Below are 26988 nucleotides of genomic sequence, written 5' to 3'. Positions count from 1 at the left end.
CTAATTCCCCAAATATTATTAGCATTAGTGTGCTGTGTGTCCTTAAAAAATCTGGGGAAACTGCAAAAGTGGAAAACAAAGGAAATAGGAGAGGAGCAAGATGCCTATGTCTAATGTTCAGTGAAGCCTCATCAAAAATGGTCTCAGTGAAAGGGTGGCTGTCAGGAAGCCCCTGTTAAGGGAGAAAAGGCTGTATGCAAAATTAAAAGAACAGAACTGAAAATCAGTCGCAACAGTTCTTATTGAGTGAAAAATATAAATCTGAAATTTTTGGGTCCAGTCGTCATCAGTGTCTTTGGAGGAGATACAATATACAGTGTCTACAACACACACAGCATCCAAATAAGAATGTCCTTCGAGAAGACTAGAGAACTATTTCTGTAGACTAGTTTAAAAAATTAAAAGAACTCTTGTGTTCAGGCTGTATAGAAATATAGGTGTCATACCAAACAATGACTTTCAAGCCTGTTAGAATCGTACAAACTCTATTTTTGCCTTATGTACATGTACATTTGCCTGTTTCAGTAAATCGTTGCACCTATTGCCAGGTTTACCTAGCAAAGCATAAAGAAACAAGGACTGGCTCAAGACTTTTGCATGGTACAAAATAGTATCATCAGCTATTTCCCAGAAATAGTAAGCCGTGGTATTTACTGTCTCTGTGTTAAAGATCCTCCAGAGAATTAAAACCTTTTCTTCTGAGCTAGCATGAAAGTGTGATTACACAAAACGTGTCTGACAGTTAGCAGTTAGTTTGGCACAAAGAGTGGAAACCTTGAAGCAGCCACCCTGGCTCTGACTAAACATAACAAAAGCTATCTACCAATGCTCAACAGTGGGACAGATTGTGTTATTACTCGGTGTTACTTAGACTGCTACTTCAAGAGTCCTCAAAGTCACTGTATCAGCTAAAAATACTCCTGTACGTGACCACAACTTAATGTGACCTTTAGAGATGGGTAATTTTGTTACCCATGAACAGTGCAATGCTTGTTGTTTTTAACCTTTTCACTGAAGTAAAAAAAAAAAAAAAAAAAAGCTTGTTTGGCTTGGCATAAAATTTAATTAAGCTTCATTTCCCCAAATACTAAACTTGCTTCCTCTTATACCTTTAGTCTTCTAATGCCCCATAGCCCTTTTCATCAGGGAATACTGAAAATCCTTATAAAACAAACAAACTTGTTTCTCTCTTACTTATTCTGGCTGTGTATTATTTTGCCAGGAATGATTGAAATGAGTAAACTTTTCTGCATGCAAGTAGAATAAGACTAATGACTGCATGTACTGTTACATAAATTGAGTTACTTTAAGGCACTCTGATAAAATGGACTGGCTGCTGTAAGTCTTTAAAATGTATGACAAAGACACCCAAGTGTGCGCTTTCAGAACTAAATAATAATAACAATACCTTGACTAAATCTATTTGTCTTTCATAGAGACCTTCCATGTTTATGGAAACCTATACCTCTGTCATTTTTCTCCGTCTCTGCTGAAGTTGTTGATCTTTTTCAGTAGGTAAAGGCTATAAAAAAGAACTACAACTAGAGTCTTTTAAAATCGTCTGTTCTGTGGACATAAAATGTAGAAAGCACACTGGTAGCATGAGACGTTAACTGCGGACCATTCAAACCAAGACGTTCCATCTTCTTGGGACAGCATATATATATGTGTGTGTGTGTGTGTGTGTGTGTGTGTGTGTGTGTGTGTGTGTGTGTGTGTGTGTGTGCTAACATGTATGAGCTGGACTGCTTACGCAGCCTTGTTTTTATCTCTCCAGCGCGTCTGTCGTCACTGTCATTTGCACCAAAGCAGGTGAAACTGATTCACAATGGTTTATGAATTAGTACCCTTGTTTAACTGACTTTATGTTATATTGTGGCCATCTGGTATTCCCCTAGTCTTATTGAGCAGTGTCTATTACAAGATTGCATTTCACCTCTCTTTTGTCTCTCTGATTCTTTTTGTTCTCCGTTATCCGTTTGTTAAAAAACAAACAAACAACAACCAAGAAAAAAAGGTGATTCTCCCTGCTTCTCTTTTATGTTTATAATGCAATTGTCTCTTTTTTTTGTCCTTTTTTAGTACTGCTGAAATTTAAACTGAAAACACTCCTGAAAGCTCAAACCATCACTTATTATAATTTCATGGCAGCTTTTGCCCCAGTTGAGCTCTATAAATAGTCTGATCGACATGACTTCTGCTATTTTTGACTGCAGGTGCTTTCCCTCCCATTTTCCCTTTCTTGATTTCTTGCCAATGAGCTCAGTGCAATCACTATTTTTAGATTTTTCAGTTTCAGCTCACTAGGGAGTTAGGGACGGTGGGAGTGTGTGTATGTGTAGCTGGGCTGTCACTAATGTTAGCATACTGTGGGTTATGCTGAAGTGGGGCATAAGGACAGCAGGCGCACAGAGGATAGTGGGGAATGCCTTGCCTATCTATAACAGTAATCTTGAAAAGGAATTACTGAAATATAGTATATATACATGCTAGGCCAGGATTTTGGTCAAAACAGCAAGCACAAAAAATGCATTGTTAGTAGAAATACAGTATTAATAGGTCCACCATTCATCCCTGCTGAACAAAGAAAAGCTTTGTGTCTTTGTGTATGTGTGTTTTTCTTTATTGCATATCTCCATTTATTGATTTAAGTATTGTTTCACTATATCTCTCTTATTCTTGCCTTCTTGCTCCATCTTTCCTCTGATTTTTCCTTCTTCCTTCTATTCCATCTCCCTCCTTCCTCGCTGGCAAAGACTCAGCTGGCCTCCCTTGACACGAAAACAAGCCTGGTCGTCATGACAACCTCATGTAGTTCACATGAAGTGATGCTCGTTTATTTTTAGATACCTCCCATTTAAGACAATCAGAAACGTGTTAACGGGTACACCCGTTAAATTTAACGCCCAGATCATGCCTGCATCTGTTAGGCACTGCTAAATGTGCACATCAGGGGGTTATCATTCTACCTCATACACTAAATATTGTGTGTTCACAGTTCGAACTAAATTCTCTTCAGTTCAGTGAAACCCAGTTTTCTCTTTGACAGTACATTATTTAGATATTTTTTTGTTAAAGTTATTCAACTTTTATTACTTTCCGATAAACATCTGTCTGTCAGCAGCACCCAAAAGAAGATTAAAAGGGTGATAAGTTTTGTCTGTGATGTTGTATTGTCATGTTGTTGCCTTAATTTGAGATCAAATTCAAAATTAGATACTAAATCATAATGAAAAAGTATAATTTTGTTATATTTAGAAAGAGTAATTTAGCATATTTATGACATGAGTCTTTTCAGTACTTGTATTTTAGTGCTTTTAAATTTTCCTTTCAGAAAATCTTTGATAGAGATCAGTGTCACTTCTAATTTTCTTGTAATTGCAAATTACTTGTTCTTTAAACCCAGTATTTAAACTGCTACATAAGCAACAACTGATCATTTTCAGATCTAAAATTGTCATCAGAGTGAATTTGAAAAAAATGATATGAAAAAATTTATTTTTTGTTGTATTTTTCCTCAAAATTACCTGATCGATCTTTCATACTACAGTAGAAAGTTCAGTATAATTTCTGTCCGCTATCTTACATTAGTAAACTGCTGAAAAATAGGATCCAACTGAGGCTGTATACTTCAGACTCTTCATTGGTGTTGCTAAAGCTGCGATGAAGCCCATAAGAACTTGGCATGTCTGTATTATCAGATAGCTGCAGTGAAAAAACTCAAAGCATTTATGACTAAATGAAAAGATCCACTGGAAGAGCTCCTTTCACCATCCAGAAGAGCCTGGCTGATATAAAAGGATTCATTTTATGACTAGAAATGAAATACCTTTCATCTTTGTCTAAAATGTCATCCTTTGTGTATACCTCTCGGTCCCTCTATCACACACAGATATATAGGTTAGTATCCAGGCTCATTCTATTATTTGTCTTGTGCTGGCTGTTTACAGCTTTGTGCTACCTTTACACAGTGACATTTGCCAGTGCCACTGATGCCCCTTGCCCACTCTAATAGCAGCTCGCGCCAACACAACAGAACCCACCTGGCATTTTGCTGGCATTGTCTGAGCAAATCTCCTTTACATGTATTGTCCCTGTTCCACATTTACACCGTATTGGTTTTTCATGCTCCATTCAGCTGTCCACCGAGTGGATTTAATTAACAACAGGTGAAACATCTGTCCTGGGTGTTTGACCCAATCAGCCAAAGTTCTGGGCTCTGATGTTATCTCACTGGAAGATTTTGAGAGTAATTCTTCTTTTTCCTCTTCTTCTTCATCTTCTGGGCTTGTAACATCAGATCATCTGCCTTAGTAACCTTAGTATCATCTTCATCATGTTTCACCTGATCATATCTATATATGCAGATAAACAGCATGGGTCAAGAAATGGCAATGCCAGCCTGGTAAGTCATTGATGATCAAGACTAATAACGGATGAGTAATTTTCTGAGTTTTCAGTGAGCACCAACACAAGGACAAACTGTTATGCTGAACAAAATGATGATTTAACAGTCACAATCACATTTTTTGTTTGTTCAATACTTTGATTTATGAACAGAATAGATGGGAATTTAGGGAAAGCCCTGTTAACCAAAAAGCTTCTTGTAAGTCCGTAGACACTGAATCAGCTAGGGTCAGCTATCATTCTTATTGTAAAGATAAATAACCTTGATGAAACATGAAATGGTTCAGTTTACCCGAATGCCAATACATGTAGTGATTGTCACATGACACTGCTGGAGTATAGGCATTTGCCTTAAATACAATATAACAAGCATGCTGGTTTTTGCAAGGATATTTCTGCTTTATATTTGCAGTGAAGACAAATTACTTAAGAACACAACAAGGACCTTAATAAAAAATGAATTGCCTCATGGAGTTATGCAAATGTAATTAACATAATGGTTAACATACCCATGACACACGTAACCTGTGGTACTGTGTGTAGATGGATGTGCACCGGCCATATGTGCATATTATTATTATTAGTAATATTATTATTGTAATTATTGACTATTAAGTAATAAGGCTAAAAAAACAAGGTTTGAACAGTGATCAGGAATTTGTTTTTACTGGATGGGTGAGCTGAATGTATAAATTGGTGTCTGGAAATATAAATCAATTATTCAATTACAAAATATTCATGTAATTAGTTCAAATCAATTTCAAGCTGTGCAGGAAAAATTGCACGTTAAAAATGTTTTATAATAATTATTATTTTAGTTTAACAACCTTTGATATGTTAATAGTCAAAGCTTACATAAATCTCTTCTTCAGGCAGACAGCAAAGCTCACATTTTTCCTGCCAGCATCATTTTTAGCTGTCATTGTCAGACAGTCTGCAGCTATGATTCATCAGCAGCAGTAAGGTATACAGTTTCGTTTTGCTGTTTGCTAACTCATCTCAAACCGTACATCGATATGGTTTTAAAAAGAGGGATTTTTACTATTTACTAGTACAACTTTTATTCTTTAAAAAAGTTAAATAAAATATATTAATTCATTTTTTTAAATTAAATTGACGTCCTTACAGTTCTGTCTGATCATAAACAGTCTCACCATGTAAACCTTTTTTCTTTTGCTTTGATATCATGGCTGCAGTTTTTCAGACTTAAATAAATAAACAATAATGTCTTTGGATTGTTCCAGCCTGTTCAAGAAGGATGATTTATAAGCCTCTAATTGGTGTTAGGATCCTAAATCACCTTGTTGGGGGTTATTTCAGTAATGCTATAATGCAGCTCCCTGCGCAGCTCAAAGTTTTAACTAGATAGAGCAAGATGCCTCTGTCTCATTAATGCACTTAATGAATTGTTAGGCTAGTCAATAGATTGTCCACAGAGTTAGACAAAAGGAATTATGACATTATAGGTCATGTTTGTGTATTTGTCTGCCTTCCAACATTGCAACAGGCAACCATTTATAACCACCTTTATAATAAACTGTATAACAGCGAGGAAGGAAACACCATTTAACTGAGTAACTGTGACTTGAAAATTAAATATATGTCAGTATATTTGTCTTATGTGAAGAAAATGAATAACCACTAAATAAAAAATTATTTGTATATATGGGGGCACATATTTACAAATGAATAGAAATGAAATTCATTGGTTATAGAGTATGCGAATAGATATTTAACAGATACGTCAGAAATAAGCCCAGCATCACATTGACGACCTGTCCAGGGTTTACCCTACGCCTCGCCCTATGGTGGCTGGGATAGACTTGGAGCTTGTAGAATACAAAAAAGATAATATGTTAACTTTTTGCCAACACAGAGATACCAGTTAAGACGCTACAGATGCCGCTGGAGCATCTGTACGTTTAACAGTTAGTTAATGTACAGACACTTAAATATAGTAAACTTTGCAATGTATTTTTTAATAAAGGAGCAGAACGTTGTGTGCATAAGTTCTGCTTATAATCATTTTATTTACTCTGGTAATTCTTTATTTTCATTTTTTACTGCTGACGGCTGCGTTTAACTATTTCATTTTATTTGTGGTCCTTAACTCAAATTTTGTTTTAATTGTGCTTACTTATGTCTAATAATTAATTTTTTAATAATGCAACTTAAGTCATGCTTTTTTCACCTTTAAGAAATGGATTACATAAATAAAGTTTTGCTAGAACATTTCAAAACCTTTTAATTGTGTCATTGCATTATAGAAAGATAATCATACTACAGTAGTAACAGTAGTAGTAATAGTAGTATTTTTAGTAGTAAAATACAGACCTTGAAATTTGTAAAACATGGGAACATTTGATGCAAAAGTTAAAAAATGGGATCAGCATTGTTCAACAGTGTATGCATGCATATATGAGGTCATTACAATCACAGTGCACTACATTTGGTTGCTGTTTGGGGTGTAAAGCAGTGGCTAAGCTTGTTTAGAGTTGATCTGACCCACCCTGCCTGATTCTGTAACTCACAGTCTGTAACCCATCTCAATCCAGTTAGAACTTCATCACACCAGTAATCACTTATATAAATACACATACCTTATATAATTATAAATAATTTTATTTGTGTATTTAATTTTTTTTTCACTTTTTTTGCAGCCTATTCACCTACCTGTGTAGATATTCTGACTGAACAGAACCACGTTTACATTTTACATTATGTACAGAACCACAGTATGTGGTTTTCAGCAGGCATTAAGCATGTGAATATGTAAGATACGTAAGCAATCATTTTTATGGTCATGACTTGTCAGTTCCTTGGTTATATTACATGACGCCCAGATATTGTATGTTATATGTGTCTATATTATTTTTCTGAAAAACTTGTTCTTTCCCCCTCTCTCTCTCTTTTCAAACTCAATGAACTGGAATTATCCATTACTTTCAGTTGAATGGCAAAAGCAAAACTGACTGAGCAGTATGTTGACTGTTATATAACTGCCATACAACAAACACACCAATATTACAGCTGTATGCTCCTGAACCTGTTCTACAGATAAGATATTCCCACTGGTGTTGTGTTTGTAGCTCAGCGCCACTGTTTTAATATTCTCGTCACATTTGAGTAATGACCCCCTTGGGCTTGTCCCCGGCATTATGTTTTGTCATGTTTGTTACCACCCTGCTCTCTCCTTAAATTTAAGGTGCCATCTGTCAGTTTTGCACCCTGTTTGTGTGAGTGGCAGGTGCTCTTGAATCTGCCAACCACCTGGTGTGTACGCAGCAAAGAGCCTCCATCAGAACATGTCATTAGCTCTAACAGTACGCTTTATATATGAAATACAAACATGTTCACGTACCCTGCTTTGTTACAGTGCTTTGAAGATAAGGTAAGGAGAAATCAGTCAGCACCTTCAAAGAAAGTGTGACATGGTCACTGGTGGTGGTATTGTTGCAAATCATAAGGTTGGCCAACAGTCAAATTAAACTGTACAGAATATCGAGTGCTTACTCCTATAAACCAGCAGCCACATTTAGCTTCAAAACAAACAACTGCACAGAATTAAACAGTAAAAATGATTCATAACAGCTGTAAATCTATAGAGTGTTTCCAGATGCCTGCAACATCAATAATACTGCACTGGCGCTGTACATAGAACACACTATCATGGATGCGGTCAAGGTTGGTCAAGAGAAGGTTTGATGAGATGATGACATGAGTTGAGAGGCTAACACTCACCACACATTACCGGAATTGCCCTTTATGTACTTCTACAGCATTATTTACCTATTTATCAGGTTGTGTCTAACCTTGTGAGTAGATGTTGTTACTATGACCAAAAAATGGATTCATGAACCTGATCAGCTGACTCATCACCATTCTTCAGTCTTGCCATTAGTGTTGCATTAATATAAAATGTGTTGCTGGAAATAAATGCATTCACACACCTTTAAAATGCAGAAATTTCATATGTGGCAATGTCCTGCATATGTCACATGTGGTTTCACTCAACTTCACTTATATGTAGTCTTCTTCATATATTTTGTATATCATGCTGGGTCTTTACAAGCCTAGAGTCAGACGCATTTGTTCTATATTTCACCTAGAAGATGAATGGCAATTTCAGCAGCACTGTCAAGTCAATTAGATCAGAGCTTCATGCCCACGGTTAATATAATAATTAGAGGGGAAACATTCCAGTGTGTAGATGATAAATGTGTCTGGAAACAAATATTTTTGTCTATTTTCTTTTCCTCTAGGTTGAAGGCGAGGATGAGCAGAGACGTTTTGACGAGGGGAAAGTACGTTACCTCCAAAATAAAGAAAAAAGGCTGTCAGATAAGATGCGTGGCCAGTGACGCTGCCACTCAGAATTTAACACCTGCAGCAACAATACAATAACCCCACACAATATGTAGTATGAAGTAAACATTTTCTGCTTTATGATTATTGCTTTTTCTTGAACCTGAACCTGTGATTTTTTTTTCCTGTGCTACACCAAAGTATCCACATATACTGTATATGTATGTAAGAGTACATAATTTATTTTGGAGAGAATTTTAATGACGTATGAAGACTGTTTTTTTTTTCGATCACTGTCTCCTGTCTCTGTGTAGAAGAGTACTATTTTGTTTGTGGAAGATCTGAAGACTTAATTATCATGTCAGTTTAAAGTGATAATCTGAGCACAAGGAAACTGATGAATAAGCGAGTGAGTAGTAATAATGAATAAAAGATCCAAGTACTAGTCTGGGGCTCTCGCCTTGTGTCCTTGCTAGTTTGATGATGGTGATGTCTTTGTCTTGGGCATGCCTTGGCACAGAGGGCACACGCTATTCATCTTTTCAGCACTGTGTCTTTCACAGAGAAATCAGGGGAGCTTGGGGGTTTTGACTCAACTTGCATCTCTCCCACATCACCCCCTCCCACTTCCTCTCTGCTCTCACCCTGCTTTGCCCGTCTATCACACTATGCCTTACCACACTCTCTTTTCCCTTTTCTCATTACGACCTCTTCTCATCCAATTCCATTCTCCCATAATGTTGCTTTCTTGCTCCTGAGTTTCTCTTTATTTACCTGTCTGTCTCCCTTGTTGCTTCTTGTACCCGTATTGTTCTCTTAGTCTCCAGATGACATTTGAGGATTCATCATTGTCTGATAAACAAAGTGAACTGGATAAAAAAAAAAAAGTCTCTATTAGTGTCTTTCCATGTGTCCTTTGTAAGTGCGTGTGTGCACAAGGTAAAATCAGAAAGATAAATGGGGCCAGTGAGAAATCAATATTACCATGGCCATGACTATATGGCCAAGCCAAGATTGAACACTGTGATCATTAACCAGCCATAAATACCATGGTATTATATTTCTTTTTTTTTCTTTTGCATTTTATTTCATTTTAGATCAGAATCAGATTCATCAAGAGGTGTAGGTAGGGCTGCGCACTGGACAACAGGGACTAATTTCGGATCAAAACCAAAGTGAAACTGAAGATTATTAAAGTCCAATGTAGAAGCTCAGACAGTGACAAAAGTCTAAACATTTGTAAATTTTATTTTCTTTGGACCTTTATTCCTCCTCATACTGCCTTTCTGACATGGACAGAAAATGATTTGTCATTGGATCATGAAGGTTATTGTTATTTTTTTCCTCTGTCCTTCCAGCCAGCAGAGTATGTGTGCTTTTCATTTCCCCCATGAAAATAAAGTTAGGCCCAAGCTGCACTGGGGGCTATATCTATTTTTAACCCTAGTTATGCAGAAGCGTCTTGTGAGAGGAGGCGAGCACAGGAAGGGAGAAGATGATACAGTGAGACAGTATGGTAAGACGAGACTTCTGAGAAATATGAACTCATTGAAAAGCATTCGCCATACGTACAGTATCATGACAATGTCATTATCTAAAATAGATGTTTCTCTTTCAGCTAGCAGCAACAGCAACAGTGTGCTTTTAATGAAGATAAAGTCCGTGTCCGACTGACATAAACCTACAGTATATATTTTATATGTTAAAAACAGTGATACTGAATGAGGCTATATGCCAAACTTGTTTTCTCACTGAGAATAACAGAAAAATTCGAATGAAAGACAAAATCTGATAACATATTTGCATGTCATATATAAATGAAAGCACAGCAGTGCTCTCAACGCTGTATACCCGTGCAGAGGCTACTTAGATGAATGATCCTCTGGTGCGGCACAAGAACCATTAAGTACTTTGAGCAAAGGATAAATGATAAAGCGAGGTGGTGCTCAGAAGACTCTTGGCTTTTATTGCTGAGTGGCCTCCTTTGCATTTTCTGCTCGTTGTGCTCACAGCTCAAGAATCTCTCGTCAGTCATTTTCTTGCAGCGAGGCCTTGATTTCACACGTGAGACAAAACTCAGTAACCTGAACAATGTGCTGTTTGCACTTCATGGTCACGCTTGTAAATATGTCTGTCAATATTTGCATGAGGCAACGTTTCTGCTAAGTTTGTTGGCAAAAGCTGCTGATGTGTAAGAACAAAAGACTTTAACAGCAAAATATCTGAAAAAAACTCTTCCTTGGAACATTTTCAAAGAACTGAGTTATGAGCATTACATTCAACCATCCTGTGTAATCTGGGCTTGGAGCCAGCAGGGCTTTCCTCGCGGAGGAGTAGGTGATGGATCATGCTTTGTCTGGCTTGGAACCTCCCTTTTTGTTTTTACAGCCACAGTGGACCTTTTGGGGTGCAACTAAATTTGGCTAACTTTGAGTGTAAGGAACACAAACTTTGATGCACAGAGTGGTGGCCACCCTGGAAAAGATGAGAGAGCATATTGATAGGACATTGAAAACAGCATTAAGTATTAAAAAGATGCTGTGCCTGTGCCTACATATCTTGGAGCTGATGGTGGTAGTTGGGGCAGCCCAGTGACACTGAAGCCAGTGGGCGGGAATGCCTTCTGTTACTTTTTACTTCCAGGTCACCTAGCATCACACAAACTCAAGCTCCCTTGCCATGTCCAGTACTGATAATGGGTTTACTTGAGTCTAAAACAACATCAGTAACAGGTTACACATGCATGCATCTTCATGACTAACACAAAATAACAAATTCCAGATTTTGTTACACAAATCAAATCACAAATTATTCAAACTAAGCTGGACTTGTTTTCCACAAGCCAACAGCCTAGCATTAATTGATGCCCATTGTAGTGTTGTAAATGGGTTGCTAATTCCTGCACCCACTGAATCAGTCCTGACTCATTTTACCCTGACAAGTTAATAATGAACATACCAAAGACTCTGTGAAGTAAAGGTAGATTTGGGTGTGCTCCAGCAGAGCCACACTGTTCAAATGTAACACTGTTGTTCTCTAAAATTATGCTTTGGACACATTTGTTAATCAAATTGTGCCATTTACTTTGCACATGCCATCTCATTTTGTTCATTTCCTCTTCTTTGTTCTCTGTGTTTTTGCACACACACACACACACACACACACACACACACACACACACATATATACTGGTTGCACGTATGCACGCACAGGCACACATATCGCGGTCTCTATTGTATCCCTTATTTGTTTCTAATGTTATTTTCAAGTGACTTGTGTGCTTTCCTGTAGTTTCCTCTGTTCCCTGCCTTTTTGTTTCAGTTACTGCCTGTCTTATTATCAAGACTTGCTTCCCCCTGTTTCTAGGCAGGATTGAAACCAGTTTAGACATTAGTGAGGTCCACCTTTTTTTTCTTTAATTTTTCTTTTTTCTTTAATACAGCACCTGCACTCCAAGTAGAAGCCATAATATTTTAGAATTCCCAGTCTTTTTAGGCAAAAACCACCCAGAGCCACATACTGATTATCTGTTTTTGCTTCCTTTTCTTCATGTGACTGTGTGCCGTGCTCTCGCTAATGTCACCTGTGTCCAGTCAGAACAGCATGCACATAGTTTTGCCTCTTTGCTCATCTGTTTACCTTCTGTTTGACCTCCTTGTACTTCTTCTGTTTTTCAAAAAGGATTAGAATGATCTTGGAAGTTTGTATTAGCTTTCATTAAGCTCACTTGTAGTTAGATTTGTCTGTGATGTATCTATTCAGCTCTTCTCTCCCATGAATCATAACACAATCAGCTTCTCTTCTTTTATCGTGTTTGAAATCTTCTCCGGGTGTTTTTCATCAAATGTGCCTTTTCTTCTGCTACTGCTGTTTGAAGTTTCGAGAAAACCTAACACAGACAAGGAGACTCAGTTAATGTAGAATCATTCCCTTACCAAACCTTTACAAAATAAAACATGTACACAATGTAGTGTTTACACAGTTATAGTTCTTTACTCTTTATCCACGCACTGTGCGCAAATGTTTTATGAGCTGTAAGTGAACCGATTTAGCTGTAACTTTTGCTATTTCTTTCTTTCTTTTACGTGGTCAAGAAATGCAGTCAAAGCAGTTTTTATATTCACAGGTTGACTGTGAAATGGTGAAATTCCATTTGCTTGGAATAGCAAATGGTTGTTGCCTATTCCAATTTAAAAATGAATAGTCATTTTTAATCAACTTGGAGGCTGCTTAAATTACCTCCAGTTCAAGTCAAGAATTCAGCCACATCTCTAGAAACAGCTAGTAAAATCCAACAGGGTGAGCAACATGGGCGCTCAGTCAGCCAGGCAGGCTTTAAATGAAATCTCCAGTTTTTCCCAGTAAAATAGAGTTATTTTGTGATGATTTTCTGGATCACAGTCTCCTAAAACCTGGTGCTTTACACAGCAACCGTGATCTGCAACAGTAGCACTGAAACTAGTGAAAGAAATTGTAGCAAAAACTAATTATACAGCTAAGCTTTGTAAAATTAAAATGTTGGCAAGCTTAGCTGAATGAGCATTATATCATGCTGCAGCGCAGGAAGCAAAGCAGGCCAAGCTTTTTCTGCATGATAAATCACTGTTTTTGATTACTTGCTCTTATGATTTGCTTGTATGGACATACTTGTCAAACAGAAGTACAACATGAGGACTTATATATTGACTTGTATTGATATAGTAGCAGCTCTACCAAAAGATAATACTTTATCTGTCCCAAATCCAAATAAATATATATAAAATATATTCTTATTTATGCTCTTTTATGGGAATTTTATGAAATTCTCAGTTGGTGAAAAACAAACAACCCCACTACAGCTGCAAGGATTGCATTTTAATTTAGCAGATCATAGTGCAACAGAAACAACAGTCTGGATAATAAATCTGAGAAATGTTAACTATTTGATGGAGTATGTGCGTGTGCAAAGGCAAGACTAAGAAAAATAAAGCTGGTCCAAAATAAATACTTCAAATACAACATGACTACCTTTTAAAATGTGACTAAATTGTGAGCCATACGCATAGGTGCTTTAAGTGGTGACTGGATTAGCTGTGAAGAAATCCTGACTCAGTGTCTGGAGAAGCTTTTTTAAAACGTACTTCATCACTGAACAGTCTGGCTGTGCCCTGCACGGGCAGCTCCCAGGTGTGGTTTTGTGTATCTGTTTTAATGAATGGGAAGCTGTGCACTGCTGTTCAGACCATCCGGTGAATAAATGAAAAAAAATCTTTATAGTGGCAAAAACCAGGGAAACAGGGACCTCTGTGTCTCTTCTCTCATGTAGGGCCTATCAGTTTTCTCACTGGGTACAATCTTCACCCTGCGGGAGGAAAGCCGCTCTTACAGAATCATCCAAGGAAGGAGGCTTACGTAACAAGTCGTATAATGTCAATTAAAAGACCCATTTAAAAAGGAGCATGAATGGCATGAAGGAAAAAAAGAGCATCAGCGAGATATAAATAACAGAAGATCCATCAGAAAAGTCTTAAGAATGACGACATTTATTAGATTTCGTGCATGTTTTCACACTCAACTGTAGTAAGCTATTAAAACAATGCCCTTTCTGTTTGCACTGCATCAGATCTTTATTTTAACTCATTCAAATGAGACCTTTGATGAAAGTAAGCTCTTGATGTTCATTCAGAGGTTGCAGGGCCTGTAAAAAAAATCAAAGAAAATGTTCAGCACGCAACAGCAGCTCTGCTCTGGTAAAATACCGACCTATTTTTCCATGAATTATTTCTTATTGCGGTTCACTCCCACGACCACGGAGCGTCTGCACGAGAACGAGCCAACACTGTCGGGAGCGCGCAGCAGTCATGCCTCATCCGTCGCTCGCCTCGTCAGTGTTGGAAAACAGAAGAAGAATTTTGCCTTTCAGCTAAAATAAACCGTTTTACTTTAGTTCTCGTGCTATCGCTCGACCGCCCGCTTCGTGGAAAAGAAAGTGACATATTTTGCCAAACTACTCGATAATTTATCTTCCCCCCCTCCACAGTCAGCGAGACAAAAGAGGGCAATAAGATAAAAGAGGAGTGCAGCTGTGGTGATGTGCCGTTTCGGGTTCTCATCCTTCATTTCGCAGGTCATTCCTCTAACCTGATGCTGTTGATACTCCCGACGCTGTTCAGTTCAGGGATGGAAATGCTTTGGAAGCCACTTCAACGGACCTGAAGCCATGACCGACAGAGTCTTCATCCCCCGGAAACAACGAGCAGTCAGGAGCCTCAACATTTCGTGAAAGGTAAGCCAAGACCCGCACAGCTGGTTATAATTACGTCAGACTCGCCGGTGATTAGCTTAGGTGTACAAAAACAAACAAAAACAAAGAGAACAACAGAGCTCCATCCAAACAGGTGGTGTCCTGCAGCAGGAACAGGTGATACTAAAAAGTGTATTTCTGGATTTATGAATCGAAACGTGACATTCCTGTGGACCCGCAGTACAGAACTGACCTATAGATCGAGGATTTTATTGGTATTAAAACGCTTGAAAGACAAAATGCGGATGGAGAAGTGGCCTAATTGAAAGATGGAATGACAATTATTACGGTGGCTACTGTCAACTATTATACAGCACACTAACTTAACAGAGCGAGCAGCTTTTAGGCCTTCAATAAATCTATGTGATGTAAGTGTGGTAATTAGTACACATTGGCGCTGATTGACAGGAAACGCATCAGTAAAAGGGACAGTAACCTAGATACAGTACTTGTGCAGGCACAAGGTTGAACTTAAACAATACTGAACACCGGTTTTCACATGCAGGCCTGCAGAGAACATGTAAACTTCCTTAGGCAATTTTTAAAATGTTCTGTGCGAAATTAACATAATTTAAGCTGTGCTCTGCATGTCTGCTCTTTGTGTTAGTTTGTGTGCTTTTACAGACATTTTGTTTAAACAAAAGCTGTATATAACTGTACAGTATATATACACTGATTTACTGGTTTCCAAATCTAAAAAAAATAAGCCTAAATAATATATATATATTGTTATATATATTGTTTTTGTGTTTGTGAGAGTGTTGTGACACAATGGCTTAACTAAGTAAAAGTAATTACTGCTCTACTAGGATACCTGATTTATAGCGTTATTTTCCTCCCAAGTCATTTATTCAACACATTTATATAATTAAGCTTTAAGACAAAAACCCTACATTTTTTTTCTTTTTCATAAGATTCTTACCAGAGCCATAACTTTGAACAAAAGTGGCCCTATACTTTAAACATGTGCAGTCCAATATATATTAAATATACAACAGCATTACCAGTGTAGTTTTGCTCTACAGCCCCTGATATTGAGAGAGAATTGGCAGAAATCTGATGACATTCTTTCAAATGCTATTTTAATACACTAACCAAAGGAGATAATTATTAAGCGAGGAGCTATTGAATGTTGTCAAAGGTCAGAAAGTGGCCATGCAAGCCAATGATCACTTTTACTGCCCAGAGAAACTGCTGTAGCTTGCATGTGACAGTTACTTCTACACCACAAAACCTCACAACAGATCTCAGTGTTTCGCAGGGCATGTGTGACATTTTGTTTGTCACACGTTCGGCTCTGTCATTTTGTGACCGCGCTAGCCCGTGTTCACACGATTCTATTTTTTTACTCGCCCACAACACGTTGACCGCCCTTCCCCACACCATTATATGGTAATGTAACGTCGTGATTAATGGCAATGACGATAGCGTGTAACAGTTATGATCTTTTCTTGCTGCTTAATTTTGCTTATACAAGTGTAATGCGTGGCTTTAATCTACCACCTGATTCACTTAAACTGCCACAGATGCCTGTTTTCAAGAAAAACACTAGTTCTGCTACCATATGGTGCCCAGTGATCCTGCTCCAGTCATAGCTGGAGGTAGCTTAACATAAACTGGAAGAAAGCCTCAAGGGTTGCATTTGTAATGGAAAATTCAGCTCCTTACTCTGTGACAAGCTGGCCACCCAGCTAAGACCAGTACTCACAAATGTCTCAGGAACATCAAACAGCACACCAGTGTAATCTTTTATCACACTGGTGTGCTGTTTCAGTCTGGGAAGCTTACTTTTTGTATTGACTGCATATCGTTTTGAAGAATATAGTGTCAAGCTTGACTTGAATAGATGGTCATAAGCTAGAGAAAATGGCACATCTTCTATTCTGTCCTTGATTTGTCCATTTTCTAAATGCAAGCAAAGTGGTCTCAACTGGATTAATCCTTGTAAATCAGTTTTATTTGCTGAATTTAAATAAATAAAACTGAATATAAATAAAAGTAATGACTTCTTTGTTCATACCCACCGCACACAATGCAACCAAAAACCACAGTGGTCTAATTCTATTGATTAGTTCACTTTTATTGATTTTTGTTTTTTTAATAGATACATGATCTTAGCTTACCTTGGCAGGAGGTTCAAAGGTCAAGGGCACAAAGCACCTCTGGGCCTTTCTATTTTCTGCTGACTGGAGCTGGCAGCCTTTCACTGGCTTGGTTTAGAGACTTCATGCGAAGAGGGCTGGCACAGTGGCTAGAATCTGGTTAGGGAGCCGGCTGCCAACTAGCTCTGCCACCCTGCTGTGCATTAGTGAAATGCTGTGATTAAGTGGAAGGGGTATGTGCTTAGAACATGTTATCATCGTTGTTTCAGTGCTTGAGTATATGTACTTGCATATTTCTTGTCTGTAGTTTGCCTGTAAGTAACTTCAGACTGACACTATGGAGTGTTGCTGACTACAGGATTTTATACAGATATTTGGCTTCAAACTGTTTTCATACATACTAGGGAAGCTGTGACTCAAGAGGTATACAGACCTGTAGTATCCTTAGTTAAGACTCCGAACACCAAGTTGCCACCTTTCAAATGTGTGAGAGCTTTTGTGTAAATGGGTGTAAATCTTGATTCTGAGTTCCACATGGAATCAATGTTCTAATTTATGTAGCAACCGGAAAATCGTTTTGTCCCTACACCGCAACCTTCTACACATATAAATTGTTCTGGTATGCGTTGAACAGACATATAGTTCAATTTTTTTGGAGGTGCACATAAGGTTACTTAGAAGGTTGTGGCGTAGGGTTTAAATGGGGTTGTGGTTATGGCGTAAGTTACAACGTAGATCTGATGTAGAGGTATCATTCACATGTAACCCCAAAAGACTGAAGCAAAATGGTGGCATACATTAGATCCAAAGCTCTGGGGAAATTGATCTAAGTAATTCTTATTTTTCCAGTGTTTTTACCCTTAATCATCACATCATATCAATTTGGAATATAAATGTTGTATGATGTACCTGCTTCAGCCTTTAAAAAAATGTGATATATTTAGAATGAGACTCAAATCTTAATTACTTCCATATATCTAAATGAGTATAGTCTTTTAAAAACATATTTTTCTAAATGTATATTTCAATTTATGATGTATGTCTTTCATATATATAGAGATAGATAGATGGATATTAATAATGAAGTTGTTATGCAGCATGTAAAGAAAGACATTCAGTCCGGTGCCTAACGTGATAGCGCTTATCTCATAAAGACACAATGGCTTGTCAGTAGGGATGGGTATCGTTTAGGTTTTATCCGATACCGGTGCCAAATCGGTACTTTTGAAACGGTGCCGGTGCTCAAACGGTGCTCAAACCGGTGCTTAAAGAATAGAGAACACAAAATTGGTCCAAAAACCTCTCATGCTCAGCTGGTTTTTTGTAAAAAGATAACAATGTTAGCCTTTTCTGCAGCTATGGGGTATATATGGTATGATTCTTGGCTGGAAGCAGTGCTTAAACAATGGAAAAAAACACAAACTTTGTCCAAAAACCTCTCATGTTTAACTGTTTTCCACTTTTTCTTTGGTCATTTTAGCCTTTTTGGCCAGGGTGACGGGAGTATCTGCCATCAAACAAGAAGACAGCCGCATGTAGCTATGATGATGTTTGCTAGTTCACCTTACATGCATTAATGTAATAACGTGGTTAGCCTACTCAACGTAAATTACACACGAACAACATTTAGCTACTCACGCAGAGAAGAACGGCTGCTGCCATCATCATCCGTCATCATTTATGCTACACTGGCAGGGCTAGGGGCCGGGACTCTCCTCTTCGTGTTTTTGGGGGATGTTGCATAACAGGCAACCCACCCGCAGTAGATGTGCTCGGTGTGAGGTCTCGCAGCAAGCTATCAAATACGGCGCATTTCTGGGCTTTTAAAAAAAACGCTATGCGTCGCCAGGTGTTTCATCGGATTTGAGGTGTTACCTCCTTTGACAGTATCACAGTATCAGCTTAAAGCACTTATTGCAGGCTGCTGAGTTTGCTCTAAAAGAACGTACGTACCTGGGCCCGTCTACTATTCTCGGAAACGTAAAATGATTGGCTAGAAGTGTATCACAGCTCAGGAAAAAAAAGCACCGAAATAAAGCACCGAAATGTGCGCTGCTTTTCGGTCTGGTTACTACCGTTTATGTCAGAACCGGTGCCATCATGGCACCGGACACCGGTACCCATCCCTACTTGTCAGGTGTTGTTAGTTATTGGGTGCCATGTAAATGAAAACAGCTGGTTACTGTGGTCAAAGGGTTTTGATTGTAGTGAGAAAGTTATACACTCAGAAAACACTTTATTAGGTACACTTTGCTAGTACTGGGTTTGACTGGTCTGCTGGTGCCTGTGGAGGCCATTTTAGTAAAGTGAATATTGTTCTTGTCATGTTCAAGAAACCAGGTTGATTTGATTTGAACTTAGTAACATGGCATGCTGTCTTGTTGAATGCAGTCATTAGAAGTTTGGTTCACTGTGATCATAAAGCGATCAGGAACAATACTCACATAGGTTGTCACACTAAAACAATACTAAGTTGATACCAGTGCCCAAAGTTTACCAAGAAAATATCTTCCACATCATTACACCACTGCAAGCAGCCTTAATCACTGATTCAACGATCCTACCATGCAAATGTTACAGCAACATATTGGCCATTGATATTGATTGATTATTGATAATCTTTAACTCTTATGATATTTTTTAGATGCTTAAGTTTGCTTATACAAGTTTAAAACTGATAATGTGATGCATGGCTTTAATCTACCACTTGACTAGCTTAAACTGCCGTAGATGCCTGTTTTCAAGAAAAACACTAGTTCTGCTGCCATATGGTGCCCAGTGATCCTGCTCCAGTCATAGCTGGAGGTAGCTTAACATAAACAGGAAGAAAGCCTCAAGGGTTGTATTTGTAATGGAAAATTCAGCTCCTTACTCTGTGACAAGCTGGCCACCCAGCTAAGACCAGTACTCACAAGTGTCTCAGGAACATCAAACAGCACACCAGCGTCGGGGCTGACACAGGCAACATTTTTCCATGTTTTTCTATTGTTTTTTGAGCCCTTTCTCAGTTTCCTGTTGTCAGCAAATAGAAATGGCACTTTGTCTGTTATGTTGCTGTAGCCCAGCTGTTTCGAGGTTTGACGCGTTGTGTGTTCAGAGACAGTCTTCTGCATACCTCTCTTGTAACGAGTAGTTGAGTTAGTGTTGCCTTCCAATCAGCTCAAAGCTGTCTGGCCGCTGTCCTTTAACCTCTGGCATCGACAAGGTATTTTCCCTTGGAGAACTGCCAATCACTGGATATTGTCTCTTTTTTGAACCATACTCTGTAAACCATGGTGATGGTTGTGAAGGGAATCCAAGTAGATCAACAATTTCTTAAGCTGCTTTAAAACATTCCTAACAGTCAGTTATGCTTTCTCCTTTGGTTGGGATGTAAACACACTGTTAAAGTAAGTACTCCTGTAATGGCTTTTAGCAATTTTTCTGTTGCCTCCATTATCTGTATTTGTGCATTGCCACACGCAGTACAAATCATATTGACCAAGCCAGTTATGACTAGGCTGTCATATAAAGGTAAAACAAGAGGTACAGAGAGATTACAAATTTTAGCCTCTTTCTAAACACAGAAACTCTCTCCTCACCTTCACTGATTTTCAAAATTTAGCTTCTGGCTGCCCCATAAAACTTCCATTCAGTCTTATAGGCATTAAGCATCAATTGGAATTCCTGTCAGCTTTGTCACATTTAATAAACATCATACTGTATGTGCCTTCCTCTAAGGAGCTTTGAGAACTTCTGCAAGTTGTCTTTTGACATATTGTTCTTATACTTTGCTAAAAAATAATATGATAAAAATCTCCCTGATTTTTATCTATCTACCTACTCAAGTCTTAATTACTTCCATATATCTAAAGTAGTATAGTCAATTAAAAACAAATTTTAAAAAAAATTTATAGTCCAATTTATGATGTATCTCTTTTATATATGTGTGTGTGTGTGTGTGTGAATATATATATATATATATATATATATATATATATATATATATATATATATATATATATATATATATATATATATATAGCGTAGTCAAGACTACACGCCTTTGGAACAGAGGATCGCAAGTTCGATTCCTGCCTGGGGCGTCTGTATCCAGTAAGGGTCCTAAGGCTAGACCCCCTATGCTAAGCAAGCCTACCGCAGACATGAGCGAGACAGATAAATATGAAGGCATGCCGGCTCGGACGTCGCCCGGATCAACAAGGTCCGCGTCAGGTGTTGAGGAACCAGGGCACCCTGACGAAAAGTGGGCTACTGGAACAAGAAGGCATCGGTGGGCAAGAGACGAAAACAGGGCGTTGTTGGAATGCTACTATGCAAGTAACCCCGGCGGAAGGGGCTACATGAATAGGATGAGGGACCTATGGATTCTTCGATACCCAACATCCACAATGACGGCGAAACAACTAGTAGCTCAGTGTTCCAACATTCGAAAGAAGGGACTGCTCTCACAGCTAGAGATTGACGAGGTACAACACAAATGCTACGGCAAGGAGGAGTCAGGACGCCAGGTAGGAGAAGGATCGTTGAGTGCGAGAGGAACTGACCTGAAAAATAGGATCATGGCCAAGCTTGAAACCTGGATCCCGCGTAGCCGGTTACCAAGATTACGTGAAGTTCCCTCAGAAGGTCTGCTAGATGATGTTAATGCAGCACTACGGGCAATACCTACAACCACGATTACCGACACTAACAAGCTGATCTACAATACGGCAACAGTGATCAGTGAGATGCTTGGCCACAAGTTGAACAGCGACAAGGGGCAGTACCCTCCATGGAGAAGGAGGCTAGAGGGCAAGATCAAAGTAGCACGGAGGGAGGTTAGCCAACTAACGGAGTTGCAGAAAGGTGCGACAAATAAGGTGCCTAAGAAATACAGCAAGCTGTCCATACCTGAGGCCTTGGAAACTGCCAAGCAAAGACTCACAGCCTTGGCCAGCCGCTTGAGGAGGTACACCAGAGAGATAGAAGGCAGGAGAATAAACCAGCTGTTCTCCACAGAACCAGCAAAGGTGTACTCTCAGTGGCAAGGGAACAATAAGAGAACAGCACCACCAAGGCTGGAGACGGAGCAATACTGGAAGAGCATATGGGAGAAGGATGCAACCCATAACGGCAATGCTCAGTGGCTAGAGGATCTGAGGGCTGACCACAGCGACCTCCCTGAACAGGGTCCAGTAACCATCACAGTGGCAGATATCCAAGAAAGGGTCTCCAGTATGAAGAGTTGGACAGCACCAGGGCCCGACATGGTTCACGCCTACTGGCTGAAGAAGCTGACTGCACTCCACGAGCGTCTGGCAGCACAAATGAACCAGCTGCTAGTTAACGAGAGACACCCGGAATGGCTAACTGAAGGCTGGACGGTCCTGATCCCCAAGGACCCCAAGAAGGGACCGGTCCCCTCCAACTACCGACCAATAACCTGCCTCAGTACTACATGGAAGCTCCTGTCAGGCATCATATCGGCTAAGATGAACAGGCACATGGGTCAATACATGAGCGGGACACAGAAAGGAATTGGCAAGAATACCAGAGGCGCAAAACACCAGCTACTGGTAGACAGAACAATCAGCCGAGACTGCAAGACCAGACTGACCAACCTGTGCACTGCCTGGATTGATTACAAGAAGGCCTATGACTCAATGCCCCACAGCTGGATACTGGAATGCCTAGAATTGTACAAGATCAATGGGACCCTAAGAGCCTTCATCAGGAACTCAATGGGGATGTGGCGTACAACACTAGAGGCCAACTCCAAGCCCATAGCACAAGTCACCATCAAGTGCGGGATCTACCAAGGAGATGCTCTGTCCCCACTGCTGTTCTGCATAGGCCTGAACCCCCTCAGTGAGATCATTAACAAGACTGGCTACGGATACCGACTACAGAACGGAGCAGTTGTCAGCCACCTCCTGTACATGGATGACATCAAGCTGTATGCCAAGAGTGAACGAGACATCGATTCACTGATCCACACTACCAGGCTATACAGCAATGACATTGGAATGTCGTTCGGACTGGAGAAGTGTAGTCGGATGGTAACAAAGAGAGGGAAGGTAGTCAGAACTGAGGGGATTGAACTACCAGAAGGCAACATTGCAGACATAGAGGACAGTTACAAGTACTTGGGGATCCCACAGGCGAATGGGAACCATGAAGAGGCCGCTAGAAAAGCGGCAACCACCAAGTACCTGCAGAGGGTCAGGCAAGTCCTGAGGAGTCAGCTGAATGGTAAGAACAAGATCCGGGCCATCAACACGTACGCCCTGCCCGTGATCAGGTACCCTGCTGGGGTAATAGGCTGGCCAAAGGAGGAGATAGAAGCCACTGACATAAAGACAAGAAAGCTCCTTACCATGCATGGAGGGTTTCACCCCAAATCCAGCACCCTGAGGCTGTACGCTAAGCGGAAGGAAGGGGGCCGGGGACTGGTGAGTGTCAGCACCACAGTCCAGGATGAGACAACGAACATCCAAGAATACATTAGGAAGATGGCCCCAACTGACCGAGTGCTCAGTGAATACCTCAGGCAGCAGAAACCCAAGAAAGAGGAGTGAGACGAGGAACCATCATGGAAGGACAGGCCCCTGCACGGTATGTACCACCGGCAGATAGAGGAGGTGGCTGATATCCAGAAATCCTACCAGTGGCTGGACAAAGCTGGACTGAAAGACAGCACAGAGGCACTAATCATGGCAGCACAAGAACAAGCTCTGAGCACAAGATCCATAGAGGCTGGGGTCTATCACACCAGGCAAGACCCCAGGTGCAGGCTGTGTAAAGATGCCCCAGAGACAATCCAGCACATAACAGCAGGGTGCAAGATGCTAGCAGGCAAGGCATACATGGAACGCCATAACCAAGTGGCTGGCATAGTGTACAGGAACATCTGTGCCGAGTATAACCTGGAAGTCCCGAGGTCAAAATGGGAGATGCCCCCAAGGGTGGTGGAGAATGACCGAGCTAAGATCCTGTGGGACTTCCAGATACAGACGGACAAAATGGTGGTGGCTAACCAACCGGACATAGTGGTGGTAGACAAACAGAAGAAGATGGCCGTAGTGATCGATGTAGCGGTTCCGAATGACAGCAATATCAGGAAGAAGGAACACGAGAAGCTGGAGAAATACCAAGGGCTCAGAGAAGAGCTCGAGAGGATGTGGAGGGTGAAGGTAACGGTGGTCCCCGTGGTAATCGGAGCACTAGGTGCGGTGACTCCCAAGCTAGGCGAGTGGCTCCAGCAGATCCCAGGAACAACATCGGAGATCTCTGTCCAGAAGAGCGCAGTCCTGGGAACAGCTAAGATACTGCGCAGGACCCTCAAGCTCCCAGGCCTCTGGTAGAGGACCCGAGCTTGAAGGATAAACCGCCCGCAGGGGCGTGCTGGGTGTTTTTATATATGTATATAAATAAAATTATATTTTTAGATATTAATAATGAAGTTGCTATGCAGCATGTAAAGAAAGACATAGCTACATCACCACTACTATGTCCGCGTGGTTACCCCTCACCAGTTTGTCTGTCTGTATTTGTAGGTCAGGATCTTAGCTCGGTCATTTTCACCCACCCTATGGGCTGTGTCCCATTTTGACCGAGGGACTTCCATTCCAAACTTGGCACAGATGTTCCTGTATACTATGCCAGCGACTTGGTTTTGGCATTCCATGTATGCCCTGCCTGCTAGCATCTTGCAGTCTCAAGACAGTCTCAGGGTGCTGGATTTGGGGTAAAACCCTTCATGCATAGTCAGGAGCTTCCTTGTCTTGATTTTGGTGGCTTCTATCTCCTCCTTTGGCCAGCTTATATCCCAGCAGAGTATATGACCACCGGCAGAGCGTAGGTGTTGATTACCATGATCTTGGTTTTATTGTTCAGCTGATTCTTTAGGACTTACGTGACCCTCTGCAGATGTCAATGTCAACCATGTGGAGAGGAGATGGTTGACAGTTGCTCCATTTCATAGTCTGTATCCATAGCCAGTCTTGTCAATGATTTAACTTAGGGGGTTCAGGCCTATGCAGAAGAGCAGTCGGGGCAGAGCGTCTCCCTGGTAAATCCCACACTTGATGGTGAGGGTCCTATGAGTGTTTTAGAGTCCTGTTAATCCTGTATAGCTCTAGATATTCCACGATCCATGTGTAGAGTATTGAGTCACGGGCTTTCTTTTATCAATCCAGATCATGCTTAGGTTGGTGAGGCTGGTCTTGCAATCTCGAGCAACAATTCTGTCCACCAGTAGCTGATGTTTTGCACCTCTGGTATTCCTGTTGATTCCTTTCTGTGTCCCACTCATGTATTTAGCCATGTGCTTGTTCATCTTAGCCACTATGAGGCCTGACAAGGGCTTCTATGTGGTACTGAGGCAGGTTATTGGCTGGTAGTTGGGACCAGTCCGTTCTGGAGATCCTTTGGGAGTAGGACTGTTCGTCATTCAGTTGGCCTTTCCAGGTGTCTCTTGTTGATTAGCAGCTGGTTCATTTGTACTGCCAGATGCTCATGGAATACAGTCAACTTCAGGGCCCGGTACGGTCCAATCCTTTATGCTGCAGACCTGTTCTTGGATGTCTGCCACTGTGATGGTTACTTGTCCCTGCTCAGGGAGGTTGTTGTGGTCTGCTCTTAGATCCACTAGTCACTGAGCTTTGCCATTATGGGTTGGGTCCTTCTCCCTTCCAGTACTTCTCATCTACAGCCTTGGTGGTACAGTCCTTATGTTGTTTCCCTGCTACCAAGAGCACACCTTGGATGATTCAGTAGAGTACAGCTGGTTTATTCTGCCTTCTATCTCTCTGGCTCTTCAAGTGGCTGGCCAAGGCTGTGAGTCTTTGTTTAGAAGTTTCCGAGGCCTCAGGACACCTTGCTGTACTTCTTAGCATCTGCATCTTTCTCCAGCTCCAATAGTTGGCTAACTTCTCTCCATGCTACCTTGATGTTGGCGTCTTGTCTTCATGGAGCAGATGACTTCTAGTAGACCTTCAGAGGGTACTTCACTTAATTTTGGTAACCAGCTCCGGAGGTTCCAGGTTTCCAGCTTCGCTATGATCCACCATGACCTGACTTCCTGGCTCCCCCTTGCTATAGCATTTGTGTTGTACCTCATCGATCTCCAGTTGTGATAGCAGTTTGTTCTTCTGAATGTTGGAACACTGAGCTACTAGTTCTTTCACCATGAGTGTGGACGCTGAGTATCGAAGATTCCAGAGGTTTCACATTCTCTTCATGTAACCTCTTCCACTGGGGTTACTTGCATAGTAGCATTCCAACAACACTCTGCTCTCATCTCTTCCCCACTTATACCTTCTTGTTCCAGTAGCCCACTTCTCATCAGTGTGTCCTGGTTTCTCAACAGCTGATGTACATATTTATATGATTGGGCAGCTCAAATTTTTTTCTGGTAAAATTACACTTTGGGGAAAAAAATGTAATTGGGGATGGGGGTAATTTTGCAACATTACTTTATTTCCAAGCTTCCATAGATTGGGAGTAATTTTTTTTTTTTTTTAGTATTCAGCTACACAAACATAAAGTTATTTCCTCAAATATTTTTGTATTCATGAAGTCCAGCACATTTCCACTTCCATGTTTTATGGTTGTTACCCTGCAGTCATTCTGACAGTCTTGCTCAGGTCTATGGCAAACATGCTGATTTGCATATAAGCACATTGATTTTGGTTTCATTTGACCAAAAATGTGGTTTGAATACTCATTCACATGTTCTCTTCCTTTTTTTTTTTTTTTTTTTTGGCAAAGTTTAATCATGTATATTTGCGAGCAGTCATTTTCTTTTTGGATGTCGTCCACAGCCGTTCATGACTTCATGAATGTGTGCTTTGCATTGTCTGAGCCATTTCTAAAACATCAGTTTCCAGTTGTGCCAAAATAGAAGAG

The 26988-nt window shown here is 40.2% G+C and overlaps 2 protein-coding genes across 6 annotated transcripts in view; both read left to right on the top strand.

The window, feature by feature from the left end:
• Nucleotides 1–9157, top strand: part of acot7 (acyl-CoA thioesterase 7) — a 59285-nt gene extending 50128 nt beyond the window's left edge. For all 4 annotated transcript variants that reach the window (XM_004554093.4, XM_004554092.4, XM_076878315.1 and 1 more), the window contains one exon: nt 8670–9157. In XM_004554093.4, coding sequence (XP_004554150.1) covers nt 8670–8768 — 99 coding nt within the window. In that variant the 3' untranslated portion in view covers nt 8769–9157. The remainder of the gene's footprint in view (nt 1–8669) is intronic.
• Nucleotides 9158–14843: 5686 nt separating this feature from the next.
• Nucleotides 14844–26988, top strand: part of gpr153 (G protein-coupled receptor 153) — a 41793-nt gene continuing 29648 nt past the window's right edge. The window contains exon 1 of one of the 2 annotated variants that reach the window (XM_004554094.5): nt 14844–14977. The gene's annotated coding sequence lies outside the window, so the exon portion shown is untranslated. Of the gene's footprint in view, nt 14978–15022; nt 15113–26988 lie in introns of those variants that run through there. The other variant, XM_076878180.1, reaches the window with a different exon arrangement.

The sequence above is a fragment of the Maylandia zebra genome, linkage group LG20 (genome assembly GCF_041146795.1).
Source record: "Maylandia zebra isolate NMK-2024a linkage group LG20, Mzebra_GT3a, whole genome shotgun sequence".
NCBI lineage: Eukaryota > Metazoa > Chordata > Actinopteri > Cichliformes > Cichlidae > Maylandia > Maylandia zebra.
The sequence above is the reverse complement of the archived record's forward strand: the minus strand, read 5'-3'. Positions and strand labels throughout refer to the sequence as shown.